This window comes from Cebus imitator, unplaced genomic scaffold (assembly GCF_001604975.1).
Source record: "Cebus imitator isolate Cc_AM_T3 unplaced genomic scaffold, Cebus_imitator-1.0 Scaffold161, whole genome shotgun sequence".
Classification (NCBI taxonomy): domain Eukaryota; kingdom Metazoa; phylum Chordata; class Mammalia; order Primates; family Cebidae; genus Cebus; species Cebus imitator.
In genome coordinates this window covers 1,727,477-1,742,863 of record NW_016107476.1, presented here as the reverse complement: position 1 = coordinate 1,742,863, position 15,387 = coordinate 1,727,477, and the positions used below count along the sequence as shown (strand labels likewise).

Genomic DNA, 15,387 nt, shown 5'->3' with positions numbered 1-15,387 from the left:
TTTGAGACGGAGTTTCACTCTTGTTACCCAGGCTGGAGTGCAATGGCGGGATCTCGGCTCACCGCAACCTCCGCCTCCCGGGTTCAGGCAATTCTCCTGCCCCAGCCTCCTAAAGATTTGCTTTTAATGTTTATGTCTTTAATCAGCTGAAATTGATTTTTGTGTTTGATATAGGGTATTAATCTGTACTTTAGTTTTCATTTTCATTGTTTGTTCCTGTGCCATTTATTGCAGTGTCTCCTTTCACCACAGATTTTCTAAAGTACTTTATTGAGGTATACTTGGCATAGAAAAAGTATACATAATAATTATGCCCAATTTGATGAATTAGGAAAGAAGTATATATCCATGAAGCCATCATCATAATGAAGACTATAAATATATCCATTCAACACCCTATTTATTTATTTAATTTATTTTCTTAATATAAGAACTACCTTGTTAACAAATTTTAAAATATACAATACAGTATTGTTAACTACTATCCTGTATAGTAGATCACCAGAACTTAATCATTTTGCATAACTGAAGCTTTGCACCCTTTGAGTAACACTTCCCCTTTTCTTTCTCCCCACCCCAGCACCTGGTAACCACCATTCTACTCTCTGAATCTAAGAATTTGATTATTTTAGATTTCTTATAAATGTGTGATAATACAGTATTTGTTCTTCTGGCCAGGCTTATTTCACTTAGCATCATCTTCTCCAGTCTATCCATATTGTTGCAAATGGCAGAATTTCCATCCTTTTTAATGCTGAATAATATTTCATTGTATGTGTATACTACATTTTCTTTATCTGTCATCTATCAACAAACCCTAAGGTTGTTTCCATGTCTTGACTATTGAGAATAATGATATAAGGAACATATAAGTATATATATCACTTTGGGATCCTGAATTAAGTTTCTTTTGATCTATATATACCTAGAAGTGGGATTGTTGGAACATATGGTAGTTCTTTTTTTAATTTTTTGAGAAGATGCCATAGTGTTTTTTCATAATGGAAGCACCAATTTGCATTCCTATCAACAGTGTACAAGAGGTATTTAGAGAAATGTCTATTCGTCTCTTTGCCCATTTTTAATTGTGTTATTTGTTTGATTTTGTTTTTGTTATTTGTTTGATACTTGCTATTAGTTGTTTGATTTACTTTTATGTTTTAGATATTTGCCTCTTGTCCAATGATTCGTAAATATTTTCTCTCATTTCATACCATTTTTATTTTGTTGATTTTTGCCTTTGCTTTGCAGAAACTTTTTAGTTTGATGTAATTTCACTTGTCAATTTTTGCTTTTGTTACCTGTGCTCTTGATGCTTTTTCTGAAAAGCTGAATCATTGTGAAGTTCTCTGTTAATAGGATTTTTTGTTCTCTTATGAGTTTTACGGTTTCAGGCTTAACATTTAAGTTTTTAATCCACTTTGAATTGATTTTTGTGTATGGCGTAAGGGCTGAATTTCATTCTTCTGCATGTGGATATATGCAGTTTTCCCAGCACCATTTAATGAAGAGACTATCCTTTCCTCATTGTGTTCTTGGCACCCTTTTTGAAGATCAGTTAACTCTATGTGCATGGGTTTATTTCTGGGTTCTTCACCCTGTTACATTTATCTATATATCTTTTTTCATGCCAGTACCAAACTCTTTTGATTATTATAGCCTTGTAATGTATTTTAAAATCAGGAGTATAATACCTTCAGCCTTTTTTCTTCTTGCTTAGAATCGTTTTGACTATTTGGGTTATTTGGTGGTTTCATATGAATTTTAGCAGTTTCTTCTTTTTATTTCTGTAAAAAAATATCACTGGGATTTTGATAGGATTTGAATACAATCTGTAGATCACTTTGGGTAGCATGGGCATTTTAACAGCATTAATTTTTCCAATCCATGAACATGGAATGTCTTCTTATTTATTCGTGTTTAATTTCTTGTCAGTTTTCTAGTTTTTAATGTTCAAGTTTTTATTCTCTTTGGTTAAATTTATTTCTAAGGATTTTATTCCTTTTGTTGCCATTGTAAGAATGTTTACTTTAATTTCTTTTTTTTAGATAGTTCCTTGCTAGTGTATATAAATGCAACTTGTTTTTGTATGTTGATTTTGTTTCCTGTAACACTGTTTATATTTTCTAACAGATTTGTGTGTTTGTGTGTGTGTATGTGTGGAGTCTTTAGGCTTTCTATATATAATATCTCACCAGAGATTACTTTTTCTTTCTGATTTAGATACTTTTTCTTTTTCTTGCCTAATTGCTCTGGCCCTTACTTCTAATACTGTCTTGAATAGACATAGTGAGAGTGGGCATCTCTTTCTTGTTCTGGAACTTAGAAGGAAAACTTACAGCTTTTTATCATTGCATATGGGATTAGCTGTGGGCTATTCACATATGGCCTATATTATGTTAAGTTCTCCCCATACCTAACTGTTCAGTATTTTTATCATGAAAGGGTGTTGAACTTTGTCAAATGTTTTTCTCCACCTGTTGATGATAACATTATTTTTATCCTTTATTCTGTTAATGTAGTTTCTCACATTTATTGATTTTTGTATGTTGAACCATTCTTGTATGTCAGAGATACAGCCTACTTGGTCATGGGGTGTAGCCTTTTTAATGTGTTGTTGAACTTGGCTTGTTAGCATTTGGTTGAGGATTTTTGATCACTGTTCATTAGGGGTATTAGCCTAAAATTCTGTTTTTGGGTAATGTTTTTGTCTAACTTATGTATCAGGATGGTGCTGGCTTCATAGAATGGATTGGAAATATACCCTCTTATTTTTTAAAGAGATTGAGAAGGAATAGTATTAATACTTCTTTAAATGTTTGGTAGAATTCACCTGTGAATGTATCTAGTCTTTTTCTTTTCTTTTTTGGGAATATGTTGATCACTTATTCTCCTCATTTTCTATTGGTCCGTTTAGGCTCTCTATTTCTTGATTAAGTCTTGGTTGAGTTAATGTATGTAGAGATTTATCCATTTATTTTAGTTTGTCCATGTTGTTGATGTGTAATTGTCCCTAATAATCCCTTATGTCCTCTACATTTTTGTGGTATCAGTTGTAATGTGTGTGTATTCGTTTCTTGTTTTATTTTTAGTCTTCTCTTTTTAATTTTAATTTAAATTTGTTAATTTTTTTATGTTTTCAAAGGAAAACCCCTAAGCTTCACCTTTTTTTTCTATTTTCCATCTCATTTATTTCTGCCCTATTGTTTATTATTTCCTTCTTTCTGCTAATATTGGGCATAGTTTTTTGTTTTTCCAGATTCTTGAGGTGTAAAGTGAGATTATTTGAAATCTTTCTTTTTTCTAAATGTACATATTTATTGCTGTAAACTTTCCTTAGCATTGCTTTTGCTTCATCCTATGTGTTGATATTTTGTGTTTTCATTTTTGTTTTTCTTGAGATCTTTCAAATTTCTTATTTGATTCAATTTCTTTTCAGGTATCTTTCATCACTGATTTGTTATGTCTCCATTTTATAATTAAATTTATACATATTCAGGGTCCTATGCCATGCCTCACTGTCCTGTTCCATGTGCATATTTGGTTATTCATATATCATCCCTAATAATATGCTGTCTTAACTGCCATAGCTTTATAATAAATATTTTTATCTAATAGTATAAACACTATTCATCACCATCTTTTCTTTAAATTTTTGTCTGACCTTTGATTTTTTCTCTTATGTGAATTTTAGGATCACTTTTCAAGTTCATAAAAATCCTTATTGGGTTATTGATTAGAATTTATAGATATATGTGAGGAGAATTATCTTCACAGTATTGAATCAAGCCTTGAACATGGTGATATGTCTTTTTAAAGATGTTTTGTTTGTCAATAATAATATCATTTAATAATTAATATGGTTAGGCTTTGTGTCCCCATACAAATCTCATCTTGAATTGCAATCCGCATAATCTCCATGTATCAAGAGAGAGACCAGGTGGAGGTTATTGAATTATGGGGGCAGTTTCCTTAATGCTATTCTTATGATAGTGAGTGAGTCCTCATGAAATCTGATTGTTTTATAAGTAGTTCTTCCCCCTTTGCTCAGCACTTTTCCTCCCTGCTGTCTTGTGAAGAAGGTGCCTTGCTTCCCCTTCAACTTCTGCCATGATTGCAAGTTTCCTGAGCCTTCCCCAGCCATGCAAAATTGTGAATTAGTTAAATCTCTTTCCTTCATAAATTATTCAGTCTCAGGCAGTTTTTTATACCAATATGAAATGGACTAATACAATAATATTCCTTTAAAAATGATTGTTTTCATGTTTATTCCATGTCCTGAATTTTACTGAATTATCTTAGTTATAAAAGTTTACCACAGATTTTCTTTGATTTTCCTTTTAAACAATTAAATTATGTCTAATTATGACAGTTGTTTTCTTCTCAAATATATGGTTGTTTTTCTTTATCTTTTTGTACTAACTAAAAATTGCTAGTAGATTTTTGACAAAACAGGGATGATAGGGACATCCAAGTCTTGTTCCTAATTTTAGCAGGAGTATTTTAGAAGTTTCAGCCCAAGGTATGATATTGGACATAGGCATTTGCCAAATGTCTGTATCAGATTAAAGGAATTCCCTTTTATTGAATTTGCTAAACATTTCTCATTTTATTTTTGTATTTTATTTAATACTTTCTTTGCAACTATTAAGATTATTTTTCTTTCTTAATTTAATGTGTTTATATAGTATGTGAATTTCCTAATATCATATTTTTTCCTACATAAGCACTATTTGCTGAAGATGAGTTGTTATTGCTTTTTTTTAATTGCTAAAGTCAGTTTTCTAGAATATAATTTTACAATTCTTGCACCCATGTTTGTAAATTTCATGATACAAAAACGTGAAATAAATAGATATGAAATGTTAGTTGGATGTAATTGATACTTACGCAATATGCTTTCCAGCATCATCAGACAATGCATATTTAGTAAGTGCATTTGGAACATACCACTATATGGGTATTCTGCTGTTACTGATTCATAGTGTTTTCCATCTCTTCTATTATCCTTGCAAATTTTCTGTCTAATATTTTCAAATAGTTTAAAGAAAGGATGTCACAGTATCTAATTACAATTGTAGTTTTGTCTTTCTTTTTTTCTGTTGGTTTTTGTTTCATGTATTTTAAATCATTTTTTTCAGTGCATATACATTTAGGATTGTTATGTTTGTTGGTGAACTGGGCTTTTTATCATCATGTATGGTCCCTCTTTGTCCCTGGCAATGTCTCTGGTATTTTTATTTTCAACTGTCTAGTTGGAAATGGCAGGGGTCCTGCTATTTTTCTGAAGTTCACTTGCTGCTGGGCCAGAAGAATGACCATGCTTCACCTCACAATCTCTGTAGCTGGAGTGAGGGCATGGTCCATCACTTCTTGTGGCATTAGAGCAAGGTTGTAATAATCAACACAGCTTTACCTATTGTTTCCTGATGCAACAGAGGCTCTGTTTCTGTTTATTTTAGTGTATGATGGGTATGACCTGCAGCACTCCACCTCATTATGTCAGCAGGAGGATTTTCTAAGGGCTTTATTTTGGCCCGAGTTTGCTGGAGTTACTAGGTTGCAGGTGCTGTAGCACTCAGGTGGGGATATACAGGAGACAAAAACTAATTAACTCGTCACCCCCCACCCAAACCAGAGGACTCACCACTGGGTTACCCTCTTAAGTACCAAGGTAACTAGCCTTCCAAGGTAACCTGCTTTTCTCCACTACAGAGAGCCTTTTGATAATTTTGTATATTTATTCCGGAGTTTTCATTGCAATTAGCAGGAACAATACAGTGGAATGCACTTATTCCATCTTATGTCAAATTGTAAAAGTCTCTCATAATCTTCATCTCCTGACTTGCCCTGACATCTTCTGACTTTTTGGTATATCCTGTGGAACAATAGTGGAGCCAAGTGAAGTACCCTTAAAGATACCAAGTTCTTTTTTTTTTTTTTTTTTTTTTTTTTTTTTTATTAATTTTTTTTTTTTTTTTTTTTTTTTTTTTTTGAGACAGAGTTTCACTCTTGTTACCCAGGCTGGAGTGCAATGGTGTGATCTCGGCTCACCGCAACCTCCGCCTCCTGGGTTCAGGCAATTCTCCTGCCTCAGCCTCCCAAGTAGCTGGGATTACAGGCACGCGCCACCACGTCCAGCTGATTTTTTGTAGTTTTAGTAGAGACGGGGTTTCACCATGTTGACCAGGATGATCTCGATCTCTTGATCTCGTGATCCACCAGCCTCGGCCTCCCAAAGTGCTGGGACCACAGGCGTGAGCCACCACGTCTGGCCGATACCAAGTTCTTAATTTCCTTTGTTCCTTTGGGTGTGTTTTACCTTCTGCCTTGACTGTCTCCACATCTTGTCTAACTCCAACTAAATTCTCAAAGCTCACCTTGTGTCTCTTCCTCTGGTCGGCCTTCCATGTCCATCTATGCTAGCTTGTGCTATCTCTCATTTCCTTCATGTTTTTGTACTTGTTATTGTCATAATTCATATTATATGTTTTAATGTTGATTTTTAAAATTATTTGCTTTAATTATCATTCTTATTAAGCCACTTGTTCTTTGAGGGTGACAAATGTGTATTTTATCGTTGTTTTACTGGTACTTACTTTTCAGTATGTGGTTGGAATTGTCATTTATTGAATAAACAAATGGAACGTGCCATTATTTAAACATATGTGACAGTAGCTTTGAAATATATGTGAATGTGAAAGTAAAATGTAGAAGTCTTAATCTGGAGGTGTTTATGATCTCCTAAGAATAAATTTTTGAGGTAGCCAGACTGCCTCTCTAGAGTCCTCTTCTCTGGACAGGGTATCTCTAAAAGAAAGGCAGCAGCCCCAATCAGGGGCTCATAGATAAAACTCCTGTCTCTCTGGGACAGAGCACCTGGGTGAAGGGGTGGCTGTGTGTGCAGCTTCAGCAGACTTAAACGTTCCTGCCTGCCAGCTCTGAAGAGAGCAGTGCATTTCCTAGCACAGCGATTGAGCTCTGCTAAGAGACAGATTGCCTCTTCAAGTGGGTCCCTGACCCCCTTGCCTCCTGACAGGGTGATACCTCCCAGCAGGGATTCACAGACACCTCATATTAGAGAGCACTGGCTGGCATCTGGTGGGTGTCCCTCTGGGAAGATGATTCTAGAGGAAGGAGCAGGCAGCAATCTGTGTTGTTCTGCAGCCTATGCTGGTGATACCCAGGCAAACAGGGTCTGTAGTGGAGCCCCAGCAAACTCCAGCAAACCTGCAGAAGAGGGTCTGACTGTTAGAAGGAAAACTAACAAACAGAAAGCAATGGGATCAACATCAGCAAAAAGGACAACTACACAAAAACCCCATCTGAAGTTGACCAACAGCAAAGATTAAAGGTAGATAAATCCACAAAGATGAGGACAAACCAGTGCAAGAAGGCTGAAAATTCCAAAAACCAGCATGCCTCTTCTCTTCCAAAGTATCACAACTCCTTGCCAGCAAGGGAACCAAACTGGACAAAGAATGAGTTTCACAAATTAACTGAAGTAGGCTTCAGAAGGTGAGTAATAACAAACTCCTCCTAGCTAAAGGAGCATGTTTCTAACCTAATGCAAAGAAGCTAAGAACCTTGATAAAAGGTTAGAGGAATTGCCAACTAGAATAACTGGTTTGGAGAAGAACATAAATAACCTGATGAAGCTGAGGAACACAGCACAAAAACTTTGTGAAGCATCCACAAGTATCAGTTGCTGAATCAATCAAGCAGAAGAAAGGATATCAGAGATTGGATCAACTTAATGAAATAAAGCTTGAAGAGAAGATTAGAGAAAAAAGAATTAAAAGGAATGAACAAAGCCTCCAGAAAACATGGGACTATGTGAAAAGACCAAACCTACATTTGTTTCGTGTCCCTGAAAGTGACTAGAAGAATGGAAACAAGTTGAAAAACACACTTCAGAATATTATCTAGGAGAACATCCCCAACCTAGCAAGACAGGCCAACATTCAATTTCAGGAAATACAGAGAACACCACAAAGATACTCCTTGAGAAGAGCAACCCCAAGACACATAATCATCATATTCACCAAGGTTGAAATGAAGGAAAAAATATTAAGGGCAGCCAAAGAGAAAGGTTGGATTACCCACAAAGGGAAGCCCATTAGACTAACAGTGGATCTCTCTACAGTAACCCTACAAGCCAGATGAGAGTGGGGGCCCATTTTCAACATTCTTAAAGAAAAGAATTTTCAACACATCATTGCATATCTAGCCAAACTAAGCTTCATAAGTGAAGGAGAAATAAAATCCTTTAGAGACAAGCAAATGCTGAGGGATTTTGTCACCACCAGGCCTGCCTTACAAGAGCTCTTGAAGGAAGCACTAAATATGGAAAGGAAAAACTGGCACCAGCCACTGCAAAAAAACCCCAAAATGTAAAGACCATTGACACTGTGAAGACACTGCATCAACTAAGGGGCAAAATAATCAGCTAGCATTATAATGACAGGATCAAGTTCACATATGACAGTATTAACCCTAAATGTAAATGGGATAAATGCCCCAATTAAAAGGCACAGAGAGGCTAATTGTATAGAGTCAAGACCCATCGGTGTGCTGTATTCAGGAGAACAATCTCACGTGCAAAGGCACACATAGGCTCAAAATAAAGGAATGGAGAAAAGTTACCTAGCAAATGGAAAGCAAAAACAGTAGGGGTTGCAATCCTAGTTTCTGATAAAACCAAGAAAGATCAAAAGAGACAGAAAAAGGCATTACATAATGGTAAACAGTTCAATACAACAAGAAGAGTTAACTATTCTAAATATATATGCACCGAATGCAGGAGCACCCAGATTCATAAAACAAGTTCTTAGAGACCTACAAAGAGACTTAGACTCCCACACAATAATAATGGGAGACTTTAACACCCCACTGTCAATATTAGACAGATCAACAAGACAGAAAATTAACAAGGATATTCAGGACTTGAACTCAGCTCTGGACCCAGCAGACCTAATAGACATCTACATAACTCTCCACCCCAAATCAGTAGAATATACATTCTTCTCAGCACGACATTACACTTATTCTAAAATTGACCACGAAATATGTAGCAAAACACTCCTCAGCAAATGCAAAAGAACGGAAATCATAGCAAACACTTTCTCCGACCACAGTGCAGTCAAATTAGAACTCAAAATTAAGAATCTCACTCAAAACTGCATAACTACATGGAAAATGAACAACCTGCTCCTGAATGAATAGTGGGTAAATAACGAAGTTAAGGTAGAAATAAATAAGTTCTTTGAAATCAATGAGAACAAAGACACAACGTACCAGAATCTCTGGGAAACAGCTAAAGCAATGTTTAAATGGAAATTCATGGCACTAAATACCCACAGGAGAAAGCAGGAAATATCTAAAATCATCTCCCTAACATCACAATTAAAAGAGCTAGAGAAGCAAGAGCAAGCAAATTCAAAATACAAGAAATAACTAAGATCAGAGCAGAACTGAAGGAGATAGAGATATGAAAAACCCTCAAAAAAAAAAATCAATGAATCCAGGAGCTGATTTTTTGAGAAGATCCACAAAATTGCTAGCCAGACTAATAGAGAAGAAAAGAGATAAGAATCAAGGAGACACAATAAAAAATGATAAAGGGGAGATCATTACTCATTCCACAGAAATACAAACTACCGTCAAAGAATACTATAAACACCTCTACATAAATAAACTAGAAAATCTAGAAGAAATGGATAAAAATCTAGAAGAAATGTATAAACTCCTGGACACTTACACCCTCCCAAGAGTGAACCAGGAAGAAGTTGAATCCCTGAATAGTTCTGAAATTTAGGCAGTAATTAATAGTCTACCACCTAAAAAATGCCCAAGACCAGATAGGTTCACAGCCTTACCAGAGGTACAAACAGGAGCTGGTTCTGCTCCTTCTCAAACAATTCCATAAACAGAAAAAGAAGGAGTCCTCCCTAATTCATTTTATAAGGCCAGCATCATTTTGATACCAAAACCTGGCAGAGACACAAGAAAAAAAGAAAATTTCAGACCAATATTCCTGATGAACATTGATGCGAAAATCCTCAAGAAAATTCTGGCAAACCAAATCCAGCAGCACATTAAAAACCTTATCCACTACGATCAAGACAGCTTCATCCCTGTGATGCAAGGCTGGTTCAACATATGTAAATCAATAAATGTAATCCATCACAAAAAGAGAACCAGTGGTAAAAACCACACGATTATCTCAATTGATGCAGAAAAGGCCTTTGATAAAATTCAGCACTGCTTCATGTTAAAAACTCTCAGTAAACTAGGTACTGATGGAATGTATCTCAATATATTAAGAGCTATTTATGACAAACTCACATCCAATATCATACTGAACTGGCAAAAGCTGAAAGCATTTCCTTTGAAAACCTGCACAGACAGGGATGTCCTCTCTCACACTCCTAGTAAGCATAGTATTGGAAGTTCTGGCCAGGGCAATCAGGCAAGAGGAAGAAATAAAGTGTATTCAGATAGGAAGAGAAGAAGAAAAATGATCTATTTGCAGATGACATGATTGTATATTTTTTAAAAACTGTATAGACTCAGCCCAAAAACTCCTTAAGCTGATAAACAACTTCACCTTAGTCTCAGGATACAAAATCAATGTGCAAAAATCACAAGCATTCTTATACAACAATAATAGACAAACAGAGCCAAATCATGAGAAAACTGCCATTCACAGTTGCTACAAAGAGAATAAAATACCCAGGAAATACAACTTACAAGGGATGTGAAGGGCCTCTTCAATGAGAACTAAAAACCATTGCTCATAGAAATATTGCTATCAATACTATATTTCCTCGTTTCATTTACTTTCCCTCTTTTTGATGACTATTGTAGGTCTTTCCTCTGACCTTACATTTCCCAATCCCTCATCCTCCATTCTCTTTCTCAGCTGATGGTCTTTCTAATTTTATTGAGAAAACAGAAAAAATCAAAAGGGAGCTCCTATATGATCCCACCACCACATTTCCCTTACTGCTCTCTATTCAATATGGTCTCCTCTCTGCATGTTGTGTATACTCAATCTTTGTGTTTTTTCCACAAGATCTCATCACCTTTCACCTACCTCAGGAGATAGTTCTAAAATTCCTCCTTCCTCTTCTCTCTTATCAATTTTTTCTTTTCTACTAATGGTTTTATCAATTGGCATAAAATGTGCTATTTTCCCAATCCAAAAATGAAGTTTTCTTACATGTCTTTGTCATACTTATTCTTCATGCTAATTTGTCATTTATCTGTATTTATTAATAAAGTGATAAATTATTCAAATTGATTTATAGTCAATCATGTTGTCATTTCTTTATACCATAATAGAGTAGTTAATTAATTCAGCATAAAAACTTATTTTCAAGTTACATACATTTATGCATAAACTTGAGACATATTTTAAATTTTAATGTTTTATGTCCTTTTCCCTACTTAGCTAAGAAGTTCAGAGCATATTTCACCATTAAGTTATGTGTTTAAGTTCCAGGTAAATTATTCATTCATAACCTCCCAAAAATATATCATCATGATTTTTGAAATTCTGAGGAGAAAAATATAATCTCCTAGTTAAGTGGAAAATTCCATAGTTGGCTTCTGTAAGGCTTTCATTCTAAGCAGCTTTAAACGGGAACATTTTGTGTAGAAGTCTAAATTTTCTTTCTTTATAGTAATTCACATTCATTGATTGGTATTCTTATTAGTCACTTGAATTGATTAATACTCCTAATTTTGTTATAGATTTCAACTTTATATTTTTAGTCCAATTGACATTAGGATTGATTATTACCATATACAAGATACATAGTACTGATCTAGTATTTCCAACTCTAATAAATAAGAAGAAAATGAGAAGAGAGAAAATCATACTTGAATTCCTGGCCAAGAATTTGGTTGGACATATTTGTGGCAGATGCTGGAGTCTATATAGGCAGAAAAATGTCTGTAGGTCTGGGGCATTGCAGCCTTTACTCAGGACTGCTCAAGGATCTGAAGTCACCCAATTCCTATCTCCTAAAGGGCATTTATTTCCTGACTTCTTAATGCTCAGTTTCAGTCTTGAAAAAAGATACTTGTGCAAATTTGTGGAAATAGTTTTGAAGTGCTTGCTTTTCCTTAGTGATTTTTTTTTTTTAATTCCAAATAGACATTCTCTTTCTCAAGACTGCAGCCCTACTTTTGAGTCTCACTCAGCTGCATTTGCCCAAGGTGATCACTACTTGGTTGTTTAAACATTGTACTTACTTGATGTCCATAGCACTAAATTCTGGGTTTCTTTTTCTCTCCTGGGTACCCATTTCTCCATCTCCTTGGCAGTTTCTCTTCAGGATCTAATTGTTTAACATTGTTCGGCTTCAGGGCTAATGTGTTGGACAGCTTATCTATCTACAAAGACGATTTCCTGCCTTATGGCTTTCAATCCCATGTAATTGCTGATGACTTAGAAATTGTAATCTACTACACATGCTCCTGAGCTTGACTTAACATCTGGCCATTCAATAAGTTTCTCAAACTTAACATATTTAAAATTAAATTCCTAATTATTCTCCCAAGTTCCATTGCAGTCAAACCTATTCTCCATTTAAGTTAATGGTGATTTTTGCTTGGTCTTAGGAAAAAACAAAAAACAAATAAAACTTTGCTTTTCTTTCTTACAAAGGCTACATTTTTTTTATTTAGCTAATCCTGTTTGCTGTACCTTCAAAACACATTCCCTGTATTTGACCACTTCCTGTGACCTTCACTGCTATTACCCTGGCTTCCATTACCTCCTGCTTGTATTACTGCCATAGCCTCTATGAGAGAATCACAGTTAAGGCTTGTTCTTGCTTTGAGGATTTTGTACTTGTCCTCTCTGCCTGGAATATATTTTTTTCTGGTAAACTCCATGGCTTATTTATTTACTATCTAAATTCTCTGAATGTTTCTTCTCAAAACTGGAAGCATAGTCCTACCTAACAGTAATTTCTCTCCGCTTCACTGGTTTATTCTTGTCCAAAATACTGATGTTTATTCAGTAGATTATAAGTTTCAAGAGGACAGACATTTTTATTTTTTATTGTATCTCCAGGGCCTAGAATATACTGGCACATTGAATTTCCTCTGCATTTTTTTAGCAGTCAGATGAAAATTGGACCTATAGCATAATTCTCATTATCAGATATAAGGATGCCTATCAATTCTTATACAAAATGTTGCCTTACACTAAATTGTACAAGAAATATATGGGGTGAATCCTATAAAGTATGCAAGTAAGCATAGGAATAATGCCTGAATAGTTTAAAAAATAAATTCAGTTATTGTGATTCTATCTGTATGTTCTATATTAATACTTTTTAATGGTTAAGTGTATAACATGAGAGATATGTATCCTAAAGATGGAAGTAATCTCTATTTCTTTAAAATAGTTTGAAATAATTTTTATAAAGGTAGCAGTATAATGTTATGAGCAATACATCACCCTCATGTAATATGCATAGCCACCCATGACCTATAACATGTAAATGTTTTACCATTATGTATGGACAGAATTAAGGATATCTTTTCCTAGAATCATTGTGAATAAAGGTCATATCTGTAAAATGATGTTTATCATAGAATCTGTAACATAGAATTTTAAAATTACTAAAAGTAGAAGTGACCACAATAGAAAATCAAGTAAATGCATTACAGTATATGATGAAATATTACTTAACCATCAAAGTTTATGTTTTCAAAGAATTTTGAGTTTATGAAAGTTATAGTTTTGTGAAAATCTCTTTATAGCTACAGAATTCTCATTGGAATAAAATGCACCAAAATGTTAACTGTATTTCCCTCTATTTATAACATTATAGATAATTTTAATTTTATTCTCTTGATTTTGTATAGTTTCCAAAATGTCTATAATGTTTTGTTGTAGTTTTATAATAGAATCAGAAATAATAAACATAATTTTTAAGGGATTCGTACTTCTTCCATAACTATGTTTTGCTTTCTGTTGATTGATGACAAAAATTTATGTTTTGTTAGACTTGAATAGACCATTAGTATTTAATGATAATCATTTTTAATGTGAGTGTACAATATATTATAACCTAACTTTTGCTTTTTAGACAGTTTTTAAAGTACATCTCAGGATTGTACTTTTTCTTCCCCCTACAGACAGTCTTTTGATTGATTATCAGTTTACCTTCAGCTTATTACAGGAAGATGATCGCCACCATACTGCTATAAACTTTATAGCAAACCCAGAACAGGTGAGGAAAGTGTGTTATCTTTTAAAGTATAATTATACTAGTGTCAATGGACACAAGTTTTTTTTTTTTCATCTTTCATTGTCAGAATTATCACATTGTAGGGCCATTGTAGAAACTACTAATCCTGATAATTTTTTCTGTCTATGTGATTCAATAATTTGTGAGTTTGATATTACAGATTTTGCAAATATATATATATATATATATATATATATATATTTTTTTTTTTTTTTTAAGACAGAGTCTCACTTTGTCCCCCAGGCTGGAGTGCAGTAGCTCCATCTCAGCTCACTGCAACCTCCGCCTACGAGGTTCAAGCAATTCTTCTGCTTTAACCTCCCGAGTAGCTGAGATTACAGGCATGCACTAGCATGTCCAGCTAATTTCTGTATTTTTAGTAAAGACGGGGTTTCACCATATTGGCCAGGCTGGTCTCGAACTCCTCACTTTTCCTGCCTTGGCCTCCCAAAGTGCTAGGATTACGGGCATGAGCCACCGCGCCCAGCCAATAGCCCTATATTTTAAATTTTATATTATTTCTCTCTTTATATATTCTTGAAACAAAATTTATGCCTATAATTATACAAACACAGATTGTTCTCATTTTTTTTTTTTTTTTTTTTTTTTTTTTTTTTTTTTTTTTGAGACGGAGTTTCCCTGTTGTTACCCAGGCTGGAGTGCAATGGCGCGATCTCGGCTCACCGCAACCTCCGCCTCCCGGGTTCAGGCAATTCTCCTGCCCCAGCCTCCTGAGTCGCTGGGATTACAGGCACGCGCCACCATGCCCAGCTAATTTTTTGTATTTTTTAGTAGAGACGGGGTTTCACCATGTTGACCAGGATGGTCTCGATCTCTTGACCTCGTGATCCACCCGCCTCGGCCTCCCACAGTGCTGGGATTACAGGCTTGAGCCACCGCGCCCGGCCAGATTGTTCTCATTTTAAAAATAAAACTCATGAATTCAAAGCATACTATATTAATATATTTTCCTTTTTTTAATACTATTTCATAGTAATAGGTTTTTATTGTCTTTTTACTAAGTCCATACTTTGAGTTATATGAATGATGGCTTCTTTAATGAAATTATCACATCATTGATAAAATTGTATGAGCTTTTGAAGTTTAAAATATA

General features: G+C 34.7%; 1 protein-coding gene across 1 annotated transcript in view; it reads left to right on the top strand.

Moving 5' to 3' along the window:
• ATRNL1 (attractin like 1) overlaps window positions 1–15,387 on the top strand; it is an 829,354-nt gene that overhangs the window by 337,114 nt on the left and 476,853 nt on the right. Inside the window, 1 exon segment of the mRNA XM_017543810.2 lies at window positions 14,161–14,255. Coding sequence (XP_017399299.1) covers window positions 14,161–14,255 — 95 coding nt within the window.